This window comes from Mus musculus, chromosome 6 (genome assembly GCF_000001635.26).
Source record: "Mus musculus strain C57BL/6J chromosome 6, GRCm38.p6 C57BL/6J".
Lineage (NCBI taxonomy): Eukaryota > Metazoa > Chordata > Mammalia > Rodentia > Muridae > Mus > Mus musculus.
In genome coordinates this window covers 52,154,952-52,174,963 of record NC_000072.6, presented here as the reverse complement: position 1 = coordinate 52,174,963, position 20,012 = coordinate 52,154,952, and the positions used below count along the sequence as shown (strand labels likewise).

The following is a 20,012-nucleotide window of genomic DNA, read 5'->3' as shown; positions in this document are numbered from 1 at the left end:
TTTTTTGTTATTTTTACAAGACCATGTACAGTACAATGGAAAAAGGCTTAAGCAAGCTGTATGCTGGTATAGCCTGTGCTAATGGCTCAGAAAGTCACTAGAAATACCGCATGCTCAAAATCAACTTCATTTTGTTTACCTAATATTTTGCTGTTCAAATGTCTAGAGTAATTTTCTTAACCCGACGTTTACCTTAATTAAGCTTGGTACCTCAAAAATTTATAATGACAGACATTAATGCTGCCAAATGTAATGGGAACTGTTTTCAGTGTAAGAACTAGAAAAGTAGACATTAAGTTGTAATTCACTCTTAAATTTTATTTTACCCTTTATTTACTTTTCATGCTGTTATCTGTAACTTCCTAGATATTTCCAAAAGGGAAACAACACTCAGGCTTCATGACCATACACAATAATTCTGGATAAGTGTTGCTGTAATTTTTATTGAGGTTCTGGAAAGTTAATTGTGCCTGTTTTCCAGATGTTGATCAGATTGTTGGTTTAATGATGAAATCTAAGGGGGTTCATTATTAAGAACAAAATTGTAATCGCCCATTGGTGGATGCTTGATACACACACACACACACACACACACACACACACACACACACACACATATTCCTGGTTGACAGCTGGTACTTCTAGAAAAGTTGGATAACTCTGGGATTGAATGGCCATAGTTAGGGCTTTGAAATGTTAAACATTATCTACATAGATTTATTGTTATAGCTTTTTTAATGGTCAGAGGGACTAGCATTCTGAATGTGTGTCTGGGTGTGAACATGTAAGACTTCCAAGGAACTTTTCTTGCTGAGAATTAGAAATTTACCATGCAGAAGTTGAAAACCAGGAGAACACAGATTTCATTTCTATAAAGTATTTTTTAAATAAGAGACTTTTAGGGTTTTTTAAAAAGATGTTTTTCTTTACTTAGTATTTCTGAAGCAGGAAAATGGACCAAATAACAAATATGACCAACAAAAGTATACAAAGATCAGGGAAGTCTGGCAGGAGTTTATGGTTTGTGCTTCCATGCCTCCTCTGGAGCCAAATGACCCCCATACATCAAATTACATAGCAGTTTCTAAGACAGAACCTATTATCGTTAAGTTGGAAGGAGAGTTCAAGCCGTGGTCATGGAGATGAACGCCGGTTTTTCAGGTTCCTGGTGGGTTGTTTTTTTTCTCTAATCCATCATGTTTTAACAGGTAGGATTTTGATAGTTGCCCAGAATAGCAGCACCTCAGAAAATCCAAGGCAGGAGACTTCAAGACAGGGAACCTCCTATAACTTTGAAAAAGAGGTTGGAGTGGCTTGTTTCAAATTGCCTGAAAAACAGGATGGGAGAAAATGTATAGAAAGTTACAAGATTTGAGTTGTGACTTGAGGGTGGAGTTGGGAAGACCCCCCCCCCCCCACACACACACACAGTGAGAGAGAGAGAGAGAGAGAGAGAGAGAGAGAGAGAGAGAGAGAGAGAGAGAAACTTCTTCAAAAGTTTTCTCTTCCACACTCTTCTTGACCTTATAGGGTTCATTTGGAGGCGGTTGGTCCTCTTCCCTGAACTAGAACAGGCTAACTGTCTAACAAACTCAGCTTCCAAACTCCATCATGATCCGATAGGGTAGTTGCCTGTGTGTGTGTGTGTGTGTGTGTGTGTGTGTGTGTGTGTGTGTGTGTGTGTGCAAACCTCCTTTGAGAGTTCCAGGCAAAGGCTGGCTAGGAAGGAAGTCTGACCATCATAGATCTTTGAGGCAAATATGAATCCTTATGGGAGGATTGGAGAAAAAATGACGACCCTTTGCCCTTTTGAGAGTTCCCCCAAGATCTCAGAAAGCCTCAGCCTCTACAAAGGGACGCCACAGCTTCTTCTGGAAAAGAAAGACCCCAACCTAGCCTCCAGACCCTGTCTCATTTTGGACCTTGGCTCCAGAGACCCAGCTTCCAGCCCTTACTGGTTCTGCTGCTCCGCGGAAAATCCCCCAACTCCAGACGCAAGTTAAGCAAATATTTGTAGCTGCCAGTAAATTCCAGCAGCTTTTTATAGTGCGGCTCCCTGCGCCCGGGGCCACGTCGTGCTGCTAAATATTGCTGACCACTTTTTCTTTTATGGCTTTCATGTCACTTAGCTATTGAGAGTAAGATGGATTTGCGCGGAGCCCTCACCGCGCTGCACTTCTCCCCCCTCCCTCAGGTTTGCGCGCGGCGGCCATTGGCGGCGGAGTGTCACGTGACCGCGGGGGCGTGCCAATGTGCTCCCTTACGGGTGTCAAGCCCTTGTCAGAGAGTGTGATCACGATCGTGAAACATCGCGATGCAAAAAGCGACCTACTACGACAGCTCAGCGATCTACGGTGGCTACCCCTACCAAGCAGCCAATGGGTTCGCTTACAATGCCAGTCAGCAGCCATACGCGCCGTCCGCCGCTCTGGGCACCGATGGCGTTGAGTACCATCGACCTGCCTGCTCCCTCCAGTCTCCCGCCAGCGCTGGGGGCCACCCCAAAACTCATGAGCTGAGCGAAGCTTGTCTGCGCACCCTGAGCGGCCCTCCTAGTCAGCCCCCAGGCCTGGGTGAACCACCTTTGCCTCCACCTCCTCCCCAGGCAGCGCCCCCAGCGCCCCAGCCTCCACAGCCCCCACCACAGCCCCCTGCGCCCACCCCTGCAGCTCCTCCGCCTCCCTCGTCTGTCTCTCCCCCTCAAAGTGCCAACAGCAACCCTACCCCTGCCAGCACAGCCAAGAGCCCCCTGCTCAACTCTCCCACCGTGGGCAAACAAATCTTTCCCTGGATGAAAGAGTCAAGGCAGAACACTAAGCAGAAAACCAGCGGCTCCAGCTCAGGTAAATGAATGCCTTTAGGAGGTGGGGCCTCTGGCCTTGTACCAGCTCCACGCTCCAAGCCACTTCTAGCTATTACAGCCAGCCTAGGAGGAGAGAAACATCTCCAGAAATGTGCCCTCCCCGCCCCCCCCCCCCACACACACCAGGGAAAACAAATCTTTCCAGAATCTTTGCTACTTAGGAAGGTGATACGGTTACTGTGAGAGGATCCCTCAGACATAAATCTGACTGAAGTCCCTCTGGGCCTCTCTAAGGCGGTTTGAGCCTGGTGAAGTTGGAATCCCTCCTTGTTCCAGTGTTGGGAATTCTGACCTCTAGATAGAACCATCTTTAGGACCACTGTCTCTCTAAGCACACAACTCCTTTTTTCCTGGGCAAACAGTGGCATCCTCCCCATACTGAAACGTGGCAGAATAAAAGCAGGCCCACTCATCCCCCGGGTCAGAATCAATGCTTGGTCTATGATCAGAGCCAATGTTTTCTGCAGCAGATGGACTGGCTGCCTTACTTCTGGGAAGGCCTTGCTCAGTCTTAGTACAATGCAGGAGGCAGCCGGGCATCCCCTGGGGGAGGGGATTCGGCTTGTCATCCTAATGGGAACCACATGGGGCTTTGGGAACTGGACTCCAGTGGGGGAGCCTTAGCCTCAGGGACTTGGGTTTCCAAGCCTCTAGGTTACCTTGGCCCCTTCCTCTCTGGTTTCCTTTGCTCTCTCCTCCAGAACTGGTATTTGGGAAGCCAAGGAGGACAGGAGGCACAAATGCAATGGTCCAAATTGGGGCAGCCTTCATGGTGACATTGAGAACCAAATGACCAAGACTCTGTAAGGGTCTGGTAGCTAGAACTAGGTATCTCCAGTGAGGTCTAGTCTCCTTTGGTCAGAGAAGGCCTTCCAGTTTGACAATACCAATCTGTTACTCTTTTCTTGGGAGATACTGAAAAACTGGTTAGTAGAAGCTAATGGCTGGTCACACAGGCAGGATGCATGCATACACTAGGTCTCCTACATTTTCCAGCGACTGAAGGAATCAAGATAGTGGCACCCGCTCACAGGAAGCTTGTTGTCTGATGGGCCAGGAAATAAGCTGGCCGAGTAAAATAGAGAGGAAGTTCAGGCCAGCAAGGCAAGCAGGAGGCTCTGCAGCTCTGTCCTCTCCTTGAAGAAGCCCCTGATTCGCTCCTTAGAGGAAGGAAGGGCAGGCTAACCAGGCTGTTTCCGCAGACCAAGAGAGGACCACAGCACTGAAGTCCTGCTCCTCTCTGGCCTTGGACAGAGGCTTCTGTGGGGTGAAGAAAGGAGGGGCAGGCCTAGGACTGGGGAGCTAGGCGGGGTCGGTAGCAGCCCCTGACACCGCTCTTCCTCTCTGTGTCCTGGCAGGGGAGAGCTGCGCTGGTGACAAGAGCCCGCCTGGGCAGGCCTCGTCCAAGCGCGCGCGCACGGCGTACACGAGCGCGCAGCTGGTAGAGCTGGAGAAGGAGTTCCACTTCAACCGCTACCTATGCCGGCCGCGCCGGGTGGAGATGGCCAACCTGCTGAACCTCACCGAGCGCCAGATCAAGATCTGGTTCCAGAACCGCCGCATGAAGTACAAGAAAGACCAGAAGGGCAAAGGCATGCTGACCTCGTCTGGGGGCCAGTCCCCAAGTCGGAGCCCTGTGCCTCCCGGTGCAGGAGGCTATCTGAATTCTATGCATTCGCTGGTCAACAGTGTCCCATATGAGCCCCAGTCACCCCCTCCTTTCTCCAAGCCTCCCCAAGGCGCCTATGGGTTGCCTCCGGCCTCCTACCCTGCTCCCCTGCCCAGCTGCGCTCCCCCACCTCCCCCACAGAAACGCTACACAGCGGCGGGGTCAGGCGCAGGGGGCACCCCTGACTACGACCCGCATGCTCACGGCCTGCAGGGCAATGGCAGCTATGGGACCCCACACTTACAGGGAAGCCCCGTCTTCGTAGGGGGCAGCTATGTGGAGCCCATGAGCAACTCTGGGCCACTCTTTGGCCTAACTCACCTCCCCCACACCACCTCGGCTGCCATGGACTACGGGGGCACTGGGCCGCTGGGCAGCGGACACCACCATGGGCCGGGGCCTGGGGAGCCACACCCCACCTACACGGACCTTACTGCCCACCATCCTTCTCAGGGAAGAATTCAGGAAGCGCCCAAGCTCACCCACCTGTGATGATGGGCCCAGGGCTGTGAGCCAGGAGAGTTGCCCACCCGACCTTCTTTGGTTACTTTTTCCTTTTTTTGTTTTGTTCTATGTTCTTGCCTTTCCCTTTTCTCCTCTGCACCCCTCCCTCATTTTGTTTTCTTTGGTAATGCGTTTTTATAGTTTATGTGACGTAGCAATCTTGGTTGCTGGAAAGGCTGTCAGTATCAGTAGCAACATTTACCACCACCCCTCCTCGCCCTGGCCTCTGGCCCTGCATCCTTTTCCTTCTCTACTCTTTGATAAGAAACAGGGTATATGAACAAACTTTCTAGTCGAGTTTTCAATGTGAATTTGTTCATACTTTATGGCTCCCGAGAGGAAGCAACTGCGTTTTTTTTTTTTAAGTTTTAGTTTTTAAAATTGCACTTCTTGTACTGATCGAGAAAAAGAAATCAAAGGCGCTTTGAAACAGGGACTCCCTGTGCAAAGATGACTACGTGTACGTCTTTCCGTGTGTGTGTGCTTGTGAACAGTCAGATTTATTTATATTTTTTGCAAGCATTGAATAGTCTAAGTTTTAAATATTATTTATCCCCATCCGTTCGTATTTATATTAAAGAAATTCTGTACCCTGATTGTTCAGAAGGTTTCTTGAGCCTTTTGTTCAATGGTGTATTGGCATACATATAAAATTTATTTGAAAGGGAAATAAAATTCCTTTATTAAAAACCGTAGCAATGCAATAAGAACAGAGAGGACCCAGAGTTTGAAAATAGTGGTTTAGGTTTGTAACATCTGGCCAAACTGAACGCTAAAAATGCTAGATTTGTTTTGAGAGTTTTACATTCCTTGCTGCTCACATTCTGAGAAACAAAACAAAAAAAATAAAGTTTTTATTCTGATTACGATCCGTGTCAAAGGGGGTTCTTTGGCTGGACACGGGTCTCTGCGTGGAGTTCTGGCAGAAGCGAACTGTCAGCGGCTGCGGCAGCACCGCGACTCTGGCGTGAGGCCTGGTCCAGCGTCTGCCTTGGAAGCTCGGCGAGTTCTGGGGATAGAGGCCGCGGTTTCAAGTGGCTGCCGCAGCTCGGGAAATGCCAGGCTCCCGGCCCGCTGAGCTGCCTGGTTCCCAGCTGCCGCCCAAGCAGGGCGCCAGGCTGCTAAGTGCAGAGCGGCCTGGCAGAAACAAAGGCGGCCGGCCTCGGGCTCAGCGGGGGGCGCACAGGTGCGGGACGCCGACACCAAGAACCCGGGGCTCCTCTCCATTCCCCCGCACCGAAAGCCCATCGGCCAAGGCCTCAACCTTGGAACCGCACAAGGTCTTAAGCTCTTCCCACAAGCTATCGAATTCCAGGTCTCCACTGAGGATGCTTCGCGGTTCATTATCACGCCTAAAGAAGATGGGGGGGACGGGACTCTTCTAAATTCACCTCAAAAGGGACCTACTCTCCCTTAGGTCTCCAGAAAAAGGACTGAGCTTCATAGTCCTCCAGGTCTTCCTTGTATTGGAAGGAATCCCTTCCATGAATCTCAGCATCAAATTCCTCCCGGAATTCAGCATCTGCCATTCTGTGGATTTATTTCCTCTCTTTTTATGGCCCCAGGGGGAGGAGGAGAGAGAAAGGAGATTGGTATCTTTCTAATAAAAATGCAATTGTACAAGTACTTCTTTCATTTGCTGCTACACAAGCTTAATATTACATTTCCACGTTTGGATTTAAGATAGGATGCCCGCTGACTGGCTGGCAGAGTAAAAGGCAGATACGGGAAAAGGGAAATATTTCCATCTCCAAAGTAAAGAATTACAGATCCATGAAGGCAAATTCAGAAAAAGCAAGCTTCACAGCTGCATCCCATCACTAACCCCTCAGAGGTGGAAGTGAACGACCTGCGTGTGGAGATTGGGGGCATCTGAACCCACATTCTCTCTGGATTGTATCTTTCAGAGGCAGAAGTGGAAAATGTCGCCATTTTGTTTGCAATCTCGAATATCCATCATCATGGCCTCTACCCACCCACACCCCAGGCACCCTAAGAAAATCCTTAAAAGCAAGAGCTGGCGTCATTTCTGGGTACCTGCTGAGTCCCAGAGAGCAGCGTTTAGGAGCCCTTTTCACGGTTTAGGAAAATCTTGAGGATACAAAAGCAGGCTGCCGCAGAACGCTGGGAGTCTCACGCCAAAGGAGCTTTCCCCACGTCGTCGTCTACCCTCCTGCTCTTGATTCGTCCTGCTCTTGATCCGTGCTCTCTTTTGGCCTGTAGGGAAGTTGGATTTGCTCTCCCCACCCCATCTCCTTAGGATGCACACATCAGAAATGCAAAGGCTGGAAAACCAGTCTTTGAGGAACTGGAGCCTTTGGGGTTATTGAAACCGTGCAGATAACACTAGTCTTTTTATGTAAGCATTTTAAAAAACATGCACAAAATTACCTGAGAAAATAAGGGACAGCATCAAGGGGAAGAGGTGTGTGTGGGGTCTCCCCCTGAAAACCTTCCAGAGATAATCAGCATTTGAACCTATGCCTACAAACCTTCCCTTTGGCTTCCTCCTTGCCTCAGGGCAGAGATTGTACCACAGAGCCTCTCCTTCTCTTGCCAGTCAAGGCATTCATTTTGGCTTTCAAAGAAAAAATAAATTCACCTCACGCTCAGCTTCCTGGATATTAAAAAAGAAATAGTTATTAAAATATCTCCAGAATTAAAGTAATAGATTGGGGAAAGATCTGAATGCTGGAGCAGTCTCAGAAAAGGGTTTTCTTCCAGATGGCTTTTGAATTAAGGCAGCTGAGGAAGGCAAAAAGCTTTTTCACCCACGCAGCCTGACAAAGCCCAATGCTGTGGGCAGCCCTGCTTTCTAACTTTCCTCTGTCTCTCAATGCTTTCTGGTAAAAGCAAATGCCCAAAGCCACCACCCTTCCATCTGCAAAGCACCTTCCCTGAAAGCAGCCTTAGAGCCCTCTCTACGGCCAAACCCCGATCTTTAAAAAGACAAAATTTCCCTGTTTACTTGCGTTTCCTGCCCTCCTCTTTGCTGGGCCACATTTGAGCTTGGAAAAAGCTTGAAGCTGAGATGTGTTCTTAAGGGCCAGAAGCTGTCAGGGCTTTTGGTGAGCAAGATTGATCACACCCAGACTTCCTTCAGAGCTTTGTTTGGAATAAAAGCAAGAAAACTGGAAAAACCCTTACATTTTCCAAAATAGCATCTCTATCTGCAAGGTAATGCTCAGAGCTGGTCAAGGCTGGAGACCACTTTAGAGCCAAACCCCCTAACTGCTAGCTAGCCTCAGAGATGGAGTTCTGCCCTTGCTCCTTGGTCAGCCTTTCTTGTTTTCTGCATAGTATTTTCTCCCCCACCAACCTTTCTCTCCTTGGCCATCAGAATGATTTATTTTCCTGCCACTGATGCCTGCCGGCCTGGGGCATTCTGATCACTTGGTCCATTTCAAAGGAAAAAAAAAAAAAAAACCAACCCCAGAATCTCCATCCATCCTTAGGGTTTGAGGGAGAGAAGGTACCTTCATTAGATCTCTCTCTCTCTCTCTCTCTCTCTCTCTCTCTCTCTCTCTTCTGGTATGGTGATTTTTTTATTTTAAGTTCTTGCTTGGTATCTAAAGGTGTTGTCTTTTGAATCCTTCAGCCCTGTCCAGCACTCAGTCCGAAGTCCTGCCTCAGAACTGGAGGAAAGAGAATGAAAGGAGAAGTAGAAGGATATAACTCCTCCTTGAGATGCCCTCTCCTCTGCAGTGCTGTTCCCACAACATAACCAGGGTGCGATTCTCCCTGGTGCCCAAGAGCAGGATGGTGTGGGAGGCAATTCAGGCTGCCAAGAAATACTCGCTTCATCTGAACCAACCAGTCCCCAACCAGAGTGACAAGGACTCGAAGAAGAGTAGGAGGGAAAGAGGGACCAAGAAACAAGAGTCCTTTCCCTCCCTGCTGACAAGTTCCAGCACTCTTCCTGGAAGTCGGAAATACTCACCGCACCCGAGCCCTACGGGTATGAAACCCAGAGTGCCAGGAGCCGCACGAGCCTGCTCGGGACGGCATTGTTTTGGCTGGCCGCCGCCCAGGCTACGGGGATTTGGACACAAGGACCTGGGGCTGCTGTCTCTCTTGGCACATGCATCTATCTTTCTCCAGCCACTCCTGAGAAGTTGATGGCGAAGGAAGATCAGCAGGCTTCGAGAGCCGCCTCTCGTTTTCCGCTGCCCGCAGGAGTCAGATGCAAAGCTGCCGTGGAAAAGCCGGCTAACAATGGGCCAGGGGCGCAGGTCCCGGGCTGGACATTAAGAGGAGGCGAGAGGCTGGGGGGGAGGAGAAGGGGACAGGATAGAGTGGGGTGGGGGAAGGAGAGAGGAAAAAAGGAAAGGAGAAAGGAGAGGAGAGAGGGAGGGAGCGAGGAGAGAGAGGGAGAGAGAGAGGGAGAGAGAGAGAGAGAAGAATGAATATGAATCGGTTCTGAGAACTGATTTTGGAAAAAGAGGAGGAAGAGGAAAGGTGAACCCCAATATTCATTCTCTCTCTCTCTCTCTCTCTCTCTCTCTCTCTCTCTCTCTCTCTCCCTCTCTCCCTCTCTCCCTCTCTCCTCTCTCTCTCCCACTCTGCTCCTTTCTCTTGCCTTAGCAGAACTTATGTGGCTGAGATGCAGGGCCCTGGGGTGTCAAAACTTTGAAGATTAATGGATTACTTTGTTAATGACTGCAGGCGTCAGGCTGAGGTGCTTAAATGATTTGTGAGGTGCGAGGCGTCTTCCCGACAGTCCCAAACAATGCGCGGAGTGTGCGGGGGAGGCAGAGGGCAGCCACTGGCGGGACGGCAGCAGGGCTCACACGCACACACTCACACACACACTCCAGGGAGCACACTAGATCCTTGCAGATCAGGAGGCAAACAGGCACTCTCGCCCCCCACGCACTCCCGGGGCATTGCCATCCACACCCACATATATGTATTTTTGCCCTGAAAAAAAGTGTAAATAAAGCCTCGATGGCCCCCAATGAGGCGTTCCTTTCTGACTTTTTTGGATCAATCAAACAGACAGTGGCTTCTTTTGATTAAAGCCCAAATTGTCATTGGGCAGAAGCAATCATGTGACAGCCAATTCGGTCCAATTTCAACCTTGTCTCCATGAATTCAATAGTTTAATAGTAGCGCGGTCCCCATACGGCTGTAATCAGTGAATTAGAAAAAAAACACCCCAGCAGCGATCTTCTATGATAGATTTTTTTTTCCTTCGCGCTCGCCTTTTTCCTGGGCCTTGCCCCCCCAAAGCCCCTCCAAAAGAGGGAACTTTTCCTCCGAGGGGGCTCCAAGGAGAAGGCCATGAATTACGAATTTGAGCGAGAGATTGGTTTTATCAATAGCCAGCCGTCGCTCGCTGAGTGCCTGACATCTTTTCCCCCTGTCGCTGATACATTTCAAAGTTCATCAATCAAGACCTCGACGCTTTCACACTCGACACTGATTCCTCCTCCTTTTGAGCAGACCATTCCCAGCCTGAACCCGGGCAGTCACCCTCGCCACGGCGCTGGCGTTGGCGGCCGCCCCAAGTCGAGCCCCGCGGGCAGTCGCGGCAGCCCGGTGCCTGCCGGCGCCCTGCAGCCGCCTGAGTATCCCTGGATGAAGGAGAAGAAGGCGGCCAAGAAAACCGCGCTGCCGCCCGCCGCCGCCTCCACGGGCCCTGCCTGCCTCGGCCACAAAGGTCAGTCCGGAGACTTGGCCCCAGGTCTCGGGGACCCTTGTCCCCCTCCGGGCTTCCCTAGGAGCGGTTGTGGGGGAGGGGACCATGAGCTTCGAGGGAAGGGGGAGAGAGAGAGATGCCTGGTGGCGGGTCTCATGCCCCTGTGGTCTCAGGAGTGGGTTTGGTGGAGGGGAAAATAGATCCCGAGTCCCACAATGAGACATATATATTTTGAGGAGGGGGGGCACTTTCCCTAACTTGTGTAATGTAGGATGATTTATTTGAGTTGGAACTGACCTCCTCTTGTCTAGTTGTCCTAGAGTTTGGCTTTTTGACAGTAATGAAGAGTGATAGACCGCTCTTGCTCAGCTAAGCAGCTGATGCATTAATTATAAATTGTGTTGTAGCTAATATAAAGTTTGCTCCCGGATGAAGAGGTTGGGGGAAGCCACAGGCAGGAATTTGATGGAGGTGGAAGAGACTGGGCTTCCCCGGGCTGGGCTCCCAGGAAGGGCAGCACAATAGCTGCACTGCATCCAGGGGCGGCCATTTTGTTGCAGTTGATCTTTTCTGCTGTATTTATGCTCCAATGGAATAACCCTGCTCGGACCCTTCCACCTTCAACTGTATGTGTGTCTCTTGTTGGTTTCCCTTTCTGCAGAATCCCTGGAAATAGCTGATGGCAGCGGCGGGGGATCCAGGCGTCTGAGAACCGCGTACACCAACACTCAGCTTTTGGAGCTGGAAAAGGAATTTCATTTCAACAAGTACCTTTGCAGACCCCGCAGGGTGGAAATCGCCGCGCTGCTGGATTTGACCGAGAGACAAGTGAAAGTGTGGTTTCAGAACCGGAGAATGAAGCATAAGAGGCAAACCCAGTGCAAGGAGAACCAAAACAGCGAAGGGAAATTTAAAAACCTGGAGGACTCGGACAAAGTGGAGGAAGACGAGGAAGAGAAGTCACTCTTTGAGCAAGCCCTCAGTGTCTCCGGGGCCCTTCTGGAGAGGGAAGGGTACACTTTTCAGCAAAATGCGCTCTCTCAACAGCAGGCTCCCAATGGACACAATGGCGACTCCCAAACTTTCCCAGTTTCGCCTTTAACCAGCAATGAGAAAAATTTGAAACATTTTCAGCACCAGTCACCCACTGTTCCTAACTGCTTGTCAACAATGGGCCAGAACTGTGGAGCTGGCCTAAACAATGACAGTCCCGAGGCCATCGAGGTCCCCTCTTTGCAGGACTTCAATGTTTTCTCCACAGATTCCTGCCTGCAGCTTTCAGATGCACTGTCGCCCAGCTTGCCTGGCTCCCTGGACAGTCCTGTAGATATCTCAGCTGACAGCTTTGACTTTTTTACAGACACACTCACCACAATCGACCTACAGCATCTGAATTACTAAGAACATTAAAGCAAAACAAAGCTTCACAAAACAAAACGCCTTTGACCAGGTGGCTTTGCCTTCTTTTATTCTGGGAGTTGATTTTCGTTTTAGTTTCTTCTTGATCTACCCCTACTCTCTCAAATGTTGAGGACTTTCCGTTTAATGTTCTCCCCTGACACAGTTTTAAAGCCATCTCTTGCAAATTATGTTGGCGTTCTAAGTGGTTTTTACACAGAACCCAACAAGCTTCTATGTGATTTTCCTGAAAAACAAAACAGGAGGCCTGCAAGAAAGTGACCATAAATTGTCTTGTCACTTTCTGTTTATTTTTGTACCACATTAGAATGCATTGTCATGCGTATTTTTGGTAGAATAAATTCTCCTTTGCTATAAGTAGCTTTCTTATTTTTTTCTTCCCCTCTTTCTCAAGACTCATACTGATTTCTTATACTTCTTTTAGTCTAACATGGTAAATAAAAGTCTGGTCACAATTTACTTTTCAATCTTAATATATTTTATTAGGGTGGCATGTTCAAAGCCTGCAACAAACAGCAACAAAGAAGAAAACCAGAAAGTGCTAGGGCTTCTGGCAAGACTTTTTTTTTTTTTTTTTTTGGATTTTTCCCCCCTAAGGGAATGAATTTGGTTTTCAGTGTTGAGACTCAGGCCATAGAGTTACATTAGTAATAGAAATGGGCTTGGGCAGCCTGAGTTGGCCCTAGCCCAAGCTTTTGAGTGTGGAGAGGAAAAGTGCCTACAAAAACTTCCAGTTCTAGGACGAGTGGAGTGGAATGGAGTTCCCTTACCAAGCTGCTAGTTTCTAGGTCAATAACGGAGTTATCAAAAATTCATTTATTTATACACATTTGTTTCAAACATCTACGTTCCAACTCTTCCTTTCCCTCCCCCACACCCCCATTTTCAGTGTGGTTGATTAATCTCCCAGCTGTGGATGGGTTCAGGAAAAACAGACCTAAAAGACAGAGGAAAACAAAACAAAACAAAACCACGGTTACTAGCTGGGAAATGCATGCCAGGAAGGGCTCTTTCCAGCCATCCCAAGATTCTTGCCCTCACCACACACACACACACACACACACACACAATCGATATTTAATCCTTAAATCTGTTTACATTGCTAATAATAAATCATTAAAGGTTTGAAGTCAGGTTAGCAAGTGGAGATTTTAAAAGTGTTTTTGCACCCTAGATTATTAATTAACCCAGTTTATTAGACAGAGAAGGAGCACTTTAAATGAAATATCAATAAAATGTGATCTAGGGTATGTTATTGGGCTGTTCTGGTTTTTTTCCTTCTTTTGTCTCCTCCCACTATTTATTTATTTATTTATTTATTTATTTATTTCCCTTTCTGGGTTCTATTCTGGTGACTTACCGTGAGAAACTGCAGCAACATGTGCGTGGGGGGGGGCGGTGATTGATGGAAGAACCCAGTTCTTAATAGCAAAAGCTTGGGAATTACAATGAAACCTCGGACTTTATTCAGGGGTTTGCTCTCTACCTTCCCTTCACCCTCTACTCCCCTAATCCCTCAGCAGCCTCCATATGTGGGGACTGTGGTGGTTTTCAGGCCCCAGGCTCTGAGATCTGAGCAGGGTGTCCGGGCTGTGGCCAGGGCTGCGCAGTTCCTGGATGTGATTCGTCCTAAGCTCATAAATCAAACGCTTTCTATGAATGAGAATGTCATCAAAGAGATCAATTGCAGGAACACATGCACAAATAAAAATCCTCTTACGTATTTGCCGGGGATCCCCGTCCGAAAGCATTAAGTTAGAAGGCGTTTAGTCATAATTCATTTTTATTGCTCTTTTAAAACAACAGCTTGGCTGAGCCGCGGATGCCAAGAACGGCTCCGGGCCTCGGTTTGTCTCCTCCTCCCTCATTCTCTTTCCAGTAGAAGAGCCCTGAAAAGAGGCACTTGGAGCCAAGCATGCCGCTTGCAGAGGATTATTTCACTCATGGCCCAAGCTCGCCTTTCACCCACTCTCCTGGGGCTATTTAAAGACACTTCAGCTCGATTCCTGCGTGGGTCGCTGGCCTCCTTGCTGCTCAAAAGACCAAAGGTCTCTTACCCTGCTCAGTGGCCTTCCTGATTCCTCTGGGGTGGGGGCTGGGAAAGAATCTGAGCTGCATAAGCCTACTGCTCCGAGCTCCGGGTGAGCCTCCTCGGGAAAGCTTGGGCCTGCAGTGAGCAGAGGCCGAGCTGGTGGTTAATGGGGCAAGGTCTGCGGAGGCCCCGAGCGAGCGCTGCATGCGTGCGTTGTGGGTCCAGTAGTGTGTTTGTGTTGCTGATGAAAACACCCCACGTAGGCTACCCAGAAAAACAGGTGAAGAAAGAGGGCTTGGGGGAGTGAGAATTAGCAGAAGGGGAGCGGAGGCCTGGGGGTAGCTTTCAGGCAGGCGTCCTGGAGCCTGTAGGTTAATGCAAATCGGTACCAAGGGGGCCCACAGACGCCCCCTGTACCCCCCCCCGTCCTCCCCCCCCCCCCCGCAAGAGGCAAGGGGAAGAAGGAATGAACTGCCTTCTGCTGAGAGAGGCCCTCACCCGCGCTCACAGCATCAAGCCTCTCTCACTTCCTGTTCCTGACTCACAGGAGTCCCTTCTTTCCTCTTAGCGGGAGGACTGTCCTCCCAAAAGACTCTACTTGGATGGTTTCCCAGAAGAAGAGGCTAAGGCAGGACACTTCCCGGGTGCTCCTCCCTTTACCATGCTTTGGGGCGAGTCATGGGTCACAGAGAAATACTACTCCCCGAAAGTGGGTTGGGGTAAGTGTTCAGTTGTCACTAAGGGGGACCAGGGACGTAGGTCTGCTTAGGTTTCCAGGAGGATGGCCAGGTTTGCTGGGGGCGGGGTTGAGAGGTGTGGGGGAGGGGACAACTTCTACGTGTGGAGAAAAAACACAACCCAGAAGCCCGAAGAGTGACTTTGCATTCTTCTTCCCTTCCTATAGAGAAGGGATCCCCCCAAACTCACACGTAAATTACACTGTTAATTTCATGCCTGATATAAAGCTAGAAACATCGAGAAGAAAACTTGTGCAGAACTGTCTGCACGGTGTTTTTTAAGTGACCGCTGAATTTCTCCTCCTTAAGACTATGTCCATTCTCATCTCTGTTTGGCCTTTTCTTTCTCCAAGCTTAGAGTTGACGTGACATCTAATAGTAAACAGCAATTACTGACACCATCAGCATCATTGCAGGACAAGGTTGATGGGAAACAGGACCCCTGTCCTGGGATGATGCTCACATCTGCACGTGTCTCTCTGGGGAGTGACCTGCAGGTTCACACAAGCCCGTTGGAAAGGGTCCCATCCACTCAGTCATCTGTCCCTCCCACCTGCCGGTCCTCAACACCCCCCATGCCCCAGTCCACACAGGCAATAGGGGATGGTGGGAAGGGGGGGCTCTTCCACTCCTAACTTGCCTCTCCTGGAAGAGAGAAACTCGACGGGGGAGGTCTGCATACTTTTTAGGAGTTGCCTGTTATCTGCCCTTCTGAGGCCTACCCTAGAGTGAGCATGCTCCTGGGTCTCTAAGAGTTGGCAGATGGCCTGCAGCTCAGGCTCGGCCCTCACGCCAGTCAGCCACGTCTGCTGGCGTCAACAATCTCCTTTGCCTTCTACTCCTTAAACTCCAGTAGCAGAGTTGCCCCGATTTTGCAGGGCTACCAAGAGCAAAGCGACAGAGAAGGAGAGAGGGCAGAGAAGAGAGTGGACACCCGGCCTTTCCCAGAGAGCTGGGTTCGTAGCCCCCCCCACCCCCACCCCCACCCCCGAATCCCGGGACCCTGGGGTCGAATTACAGAAGCTCCCATTGCCATGCTATTGGCCGGCAGGAATCAGGGAAGAGGGCTCTAAGACCCTTTGGATGAGGACAGAAGTTTCTTTTCTTGCTTTGGTCCCCAGCACATTCACCATGGTTCCTCCCAGTCAATCCTCTGCGCACGTCCCTCTACATTCCGAGGCTGGCGAGCCAGTGACGCAACCTCGCCCTAGGCGCCGGGATTCCGGGCTCAGGTCTCTTGCAGGGGTTGGGTAGTGGCGGCCGCCCCGAGCTGAGGGCGTGGTGTCTGTTGGATTCCCACCCTTCCCACCCCGCGTGCTCCCAGCTCCGCCAGGGTCCTTGCGACCACGCAGAGATTTTCGGCCCACAAGATGCCCGCCACAAGAGAGCCAGGAGGCCTCATCCCCTCTCACCTCTTGCCAGTTCAGCTTTCTGGGCTGGGTGGGGAAGGGGCCGCGGAGGGGGCCTCCCATCCCCCCACATCTGGTGGCGGAGGCGCGCAAAGCCGGGCGCGCGCAGAAGGCAGTCTCGACTCCCTTTGGTCCCAGTGCTCCAAGTCAGCTCCGGGAGCGGCCGCTGCTACCGCCGCGGCCCGGGCTGCCTGGGGGGGCGAGCGCGCGTCACCTACACTGAGGAGCGCCGGGGATTTAAATGCCACTGAAACGGTGATCCATCACGGCCGCAGCCGGTAAACTTTCGCAGGCGGCTCAGCCATTGGCTGGTAGAGTCACGTGTCCTCCCCTCGAGCCCTCCGCCTGCCCGCCCCGCCTCTTGCGCACTGTACATTCATATCATTTTTCTTCTCTGGTCCTATGGAGGAAGTGAGAAAGTTGGCACGGTCACCCAGGGCTTCGCAGGATCCAATCACTCAGTGACAGATGGACAATGCAAGAATGAACTCCTTTCTGGAATACCCCATCCTTGGCAGTGGCGACTCTGGGACCTGCTCGGCGCGAGCTTACCCCTCTGACCATGGGATTACAACTTTCCAATCCTGCGCGGTCAGTGCCAACAGCTGCGGCGGCGACGACCGCTTCCTAGTGGGCAGGGGGGTGCAGATCAGCTCGCCCCACCACCACCACCACCACCACCACCATCACCACCCCCAGACGGCTACTTACCAGACTTCTGGAAACCTTGGGATTTCTTATTCCCACTCGAGTTGTGGTCCAAGCTATGGCGCGCAGAACTTCAGTGCGCCTTATGGCCCCTATGGATTAAATCAGGAAGCAGACGTAAGTGGTGGGTACCCCCCGTGCGCTCCCGCTGTTTACTCTGGAAACCTCTCGACTCCCATGGTCCAGCATCACCACCACCACCAGGGTTATGCTGGGGGCACAGTGGGCTCGCCCCAGTACATTCACCACTCATATGGACAAGAGCAGCAGACTCTGGCCCTGGCCACGTATAATAACTCCTTATCCCCTCTCCACGCCAGCCACCAAGAAGCCTGTCGTTCCCCTGCTTCAGAGACGTCTTCTCCAGCGCAGACCTTTGACTGGATGAAAGTTAAAAGAAACCCTCCCAAAACAGGTAAGTCCTGCCGGCTGACAGACAAATGCTGTTCGATTTTTGAAAGGGGCTGGCACACCTAGTTTCCTAGGAAAATGAATGATTTTTAAAAGATTGGTTCTTGTTTATGTCTAATGTCATCTAGAGTTGTAGTGAGTGGTGTAGGGTGCCCAGGTGTGCAGAGGCAAAAGCGTTTCACAGGGGCTGAGGTTTAAATGGTCTATAGTTAGATAGTGTGCGGGGAGTGGGAGGTGGTGATGGTGGTGATGGTGGTGATGGTGATGTCCTGTTAATATCTACAAGGCTCCATTAATCACGAGCCTGATCACACTAATGGTTGACTTCAGGTTAACACTGCTTACACATCGTCACTGGCGCTTCCCGATAGGGTTTGTGCTCGCTGAGTAGTTAACCGAATATTGCCTCAAGCTTGGGGCAATCTGGATAAAGGTTTAAGATTTTTTTTTTAATCTTTTCTCTCTTCCTCCCCTACCCTAGGGAAAGTTGGAGAGTACGGCTACGTGGGTCAACCCAACGCAGTGCGCACCAATTTCACCACCAAGCAGCTCACAGAGCTGGAGAAGGAGTTCCACTTCAACAAGTACCTTACACGAGCGCGCAGGGTGGAGATTGCCGCGTCCCTACAGCTCAATGAGACCCAGGTGAAGATCTGGTTCCAGAATCGCCGCATGAAGCAGAAGAAGCGTGAGAAGGAGGGGCTCCTGCCCATCTCCCCTGCCACTCCTCCTGGCAGCGATGAGAAAACGGAAGAATCATCTGAGAAATCTAGCCCCTCGCCCAGTGCCCCTTCTCCGGCATCGTCTACCTCAGACACTCTGACTACCTCCCACTGAGGCTACTCCAGCCCAACTCTGCAGCCCAGGCTTCTCCCTGGGCTGGGATTTCTTACCCAAAGCACATTCTTAGCTTATCTTCCTTTCTTTACAGACTCTCTCTTCCTTTCTCGTCCCATCTGGGGAGCTCCTGGCCAAGATAAGGTATTTCCAGAGAATTCTGGAGCCTTGGTTGGAAGTTAACTCCTTCATCCACATCGGGTGTCCACATCAATTGCTGATGGCTCCCAACATCCTTTCCTTCACTGTTGTGAGATTTTTTTCTCCCCACAACCTATGATTCCTTTTAGATGTCGGCTGGAGAACAGTTAGTTCCCTTTGCCATCAGACATTTGCAGGAAGGAGGCATCTCTCCTTTTATCTATGTATTGTTCTTCTCCACCTAGCCCTTAAGTAGGACATAGAGGAGAGAGAGTGTCCAAAGACTCATGAAGAAGAGATGCACTGTGTTTACACAATTAATTCACCCCCTAACTTAGCTGGTTTCATGTGTGTGAGTTTGCTGGTTGTAAATGCTTTCCCGTCAGAGATTTATCTTTATACACATTTTATAGAAATATGTAGGTCACTAAATCAAACAGGGTGGACAAATTCTCAAAACTGGTACAGTTCATGTGTGATTATGGGCGAAAGAAGAAAACCTCTTTCATTCAAACAGAGTCAGATGCCTCAGAAGTTGGCCTCAATTGGTTCTTTCAGAGTTAAGAAGGCCTGCCAAGCACTTTGCCTGTGCCAGGTCTTCCCAAACTCTAACCAATTCTTCCTGCTTCTCTGGCCACCCTGCATTTAAAAATCATGCTGGATCATTTGTAACCCAAAGGTATTCATTCTTTCAGTCACCCTTTCCTTCCACACTGTCTTGTATCATGGCTGGATCCAGTGTATTTCCAGCTAATTGTTAATGTGATGGATGGCACAATGAATGTATATTTTGTGTGATTCGTGACTAGTCTTCTGCATGTCGCACAATGTTCTGATGTCCCTGAAATATCACACTGAGTTCTATCAGTTATTCTTTGTGAGCCTATGATAGTCTCCATTTACTGTACAATCATGAACAGCTCTGAGATCCTGGAGTGATGTGGTCCAGAGCAGAGTTTACGGGTCTTAAGATGTCTGTAATAAAAGTATTCAAGTTTTAGGTATGCCTAAGCATCTTGTGTATTTGGCTGGACTACAGTGGTTGCTTACTACTAAGTTGGCCCATTTCACATGGGGAAGGGAGGGTGGTGTTTATTTTCAAAGAAGTAGGCTTTCCTCTGTCATGAAGCTTGCAGCTTTCCCTGGAAGAACATTTTCATCCAACCTATGTCTATTTAATGCACCGAACTTTTTACAATAACAACAGCTCTTTTTTTATTATAATCAGAGTTCAAACTGGAAAAAAAACAGTAAAGAAATATATGACAGAGATCTCTATTTGCAACAAACATGGATACTTCCTGGGTCAAGTGCTAACCTTTTCACCTCCAACTGAATGTTGACATAAACATAAACCCAGCCCCTTCAAAAGCTGAAAACTGTCTTCAGTCACTCTTTCCTCACATTCTTGAACCCAGAGCAAAGAGACTCACATTTAATCAGCTTCAGTATGGTAAGGATGTAAGGATGTCCCCGGTTCCTTTTTTTTTTTTTTTGATTGTCAGGCTATATTACCTTTTAAGTTGATGGTCTGTTCTCAATAAAGCCTTCTTTTCCCTATTTACATCAGCATCCACCCCTCCCAGCAGTTCCTTACATCTCTGCCTTGCATATCTTATCCCTTAAGATTCAACTTTCATT

At 49.7% G+C, this 20,012-nt stretch overlaps 3 protein-coding genes and 4 long non-coding RNA genes across 13 annotated transcripts in view; 3 read left to right on the top strand and 4 right to left on the bottom strand.

Moving 5' to 3' along the window:
- Positions 1-5,905, top strand: part of Hoxa3 (homeobox A3) — a 44,009-nt gene extending 38,104 nt beyond the window's left edge. For 2 of the 5 annotated variants that reach the window (XM_017321404.2, XM_017321403.2), the window contains exons 2-3: positions 2,195-2,843; positions 4,222-5,905. In XM_017321404.2, the coding sequence (XP_017176893.1) occupies positions 2,315-2,843; positions 4,222-5,024 (1,332 nt within the window). In that variant the 5' untranslated portion in view covers positions 2,195-2,314 and the 3' untranslated portion in view covers positions 5,025-5,905. The remainder of the gene's footprint in view (positions 1-2,194; positions 2,844-4,221) is intronic. The other 3 variants (XM_017321402.2, XM_011241225.3, NM_010452.3) reach the window with 2 other exon arrangements.
- On the bottom strand, positions 905-2,083 carry Gm15050 (predicted gene 15050). Its single transcript, NR_152256.1, has 2 exons — positions 1,956-2,083; positions 905-1,328 (listed from the first exon to the last, which is right to left on the bottom strand). It is a non-coding gene; the product is annotated as a predicted gene 15050 (long non-coding RNA).
- On the bottom strand, positions 5,513-9,290 carry Hoxaas2 (Hoxa cluster antisense RNA 2). Its single transcript, NR_131182.1, has 3 exons — positions 8,977-9,290; positions 7,074-7,253; positions 5,513-6,585 (listed from the first exon to the last, which is right to left on the bottom strand). It is a non-coding gene; the product is annotated as a Hoxa cluster antisense RNA 2 (long non-coding RNA).
- An 842-nt stretch (positions 9,291-10,132) lies between these two features.
- Hoxa2 (homeobox A2) lies at positions 10,133-12,547 on the top strand. The gene is made up of 2 exons (NM_010451.2): positions 10,133-10,698; positions 11,339-12,547. Exons 1-2 carry the CDS (start codon positions 10,320-10,322, stop codon positions 12,076-12,078), a joined length of 1,119 nt encoding a protein of 372 aa, NP_034581.1. The 5' UTR covers positions 10,133-10,319; the 3' UTR covers positions 12,079-12,547.
- Positions 12,548-12,943: 396 nt separating this feature from the next.
- Hotairm1 (Hoxa transcript antisense RNA, myeloid-specific 1) lies at positions 12,944-16,440 on the bottom strand. Its single transcript, NR_131181.1, has 2 exons — positions 16,278-16,440; positions 12,944-13,033 (listed from the first exon to the last, which is right to left on the bottom strand). It is a non-coding gene; the product is annotated as a Hoxa transcript antisense RNA, myeloid-specific 1 (long non-coding RNA).
- Hoxa1 (homeobox A1) lies at positions 14,957-19,597 on the top strand. Of its 3 annotated transcripts, none has more exons than XM_006505607.3 (3): positions 14,957-15,821; positions 16,687-17,397; positions 17,875-19,375. In XM_006505607.3, the coding sequence occupies exons 2-3, from the start codon at positions 16,743-16,745 to the stop codon at positions 18,228-18,230; spliced, it is 1,011 nt and encodes a 336-aa protein (XP_006505670.1). In that variant the 5' UTR covers positions 14,957-15,821; positions 16,687-16,742; the 3' UTR covers positions 18,231-19,375. The 3 variants fall into 3 exon arrangements, with proteins under 3 accessions (XP_006505670.1, NP_001298047.1, NP_034579.3); NM_001311118.1 differs by lacking the exon at positions 14,957-15,821 and having other exon boundaries at positions 16,647-17,099; positions 17,303-17,397; positions 17,875-19,597; NM_010449.4 differs by lacking the exon at positions 14,957-15,821 and having other exon boundaries at positions 16,647-17,397; positions 17,875-19,597.
- On the bottom strand, positions 16,435-18,062 carry Hotairm2 (Hoxa transcript antisense RNA, myeloid-specific 2). Its single transcript, NR_146400.1, has 3 exons — positions 17,982-18,062; positions 16,986-17,074; positions 16,435-16,674 (listed from the first exon to the last, which is right to left on the bottom strand). It is a non-coding gene; the product is annotated as a Hoxa transcript antisense RNA, myeloid-specific 2 (long non-coding RNA).
- Positions 19,598-20,012: the final 415 nt, after the last annotated feature.

Bases quoted from the DNA above. Each gene is read 5' to 3' on its own strand.
- Hoxa2 (NM_010451.2), top strand. From the start codon at position 10,320: ATGAATTACGAATTTGAGCGAGAGATTGGTTTTATCAATAGCCAGCCG. The intron at 10,699-11,338 runs GTCAGTCCGGAG...CCCTTTCTGCAG, and splicing joins TGCCTGCCTCGGCCACAAAG to AATCCCTGGAAATAGCTGAT.
- Hoxa1 (NM_010449.4), top strand. From the start codon at position 16,743: ATGGACAATGCAAGAATGAACTCCTTTCTGGAATACCCCATCCTTGGC. The intron at 17,398-17,874 runs GTAAGTCCTGCC...CCCCTACCCTAG, and splicing joins AAGAAACCCTCCCAAAACAG to GGAAAGTTGGAGAGTACGGC.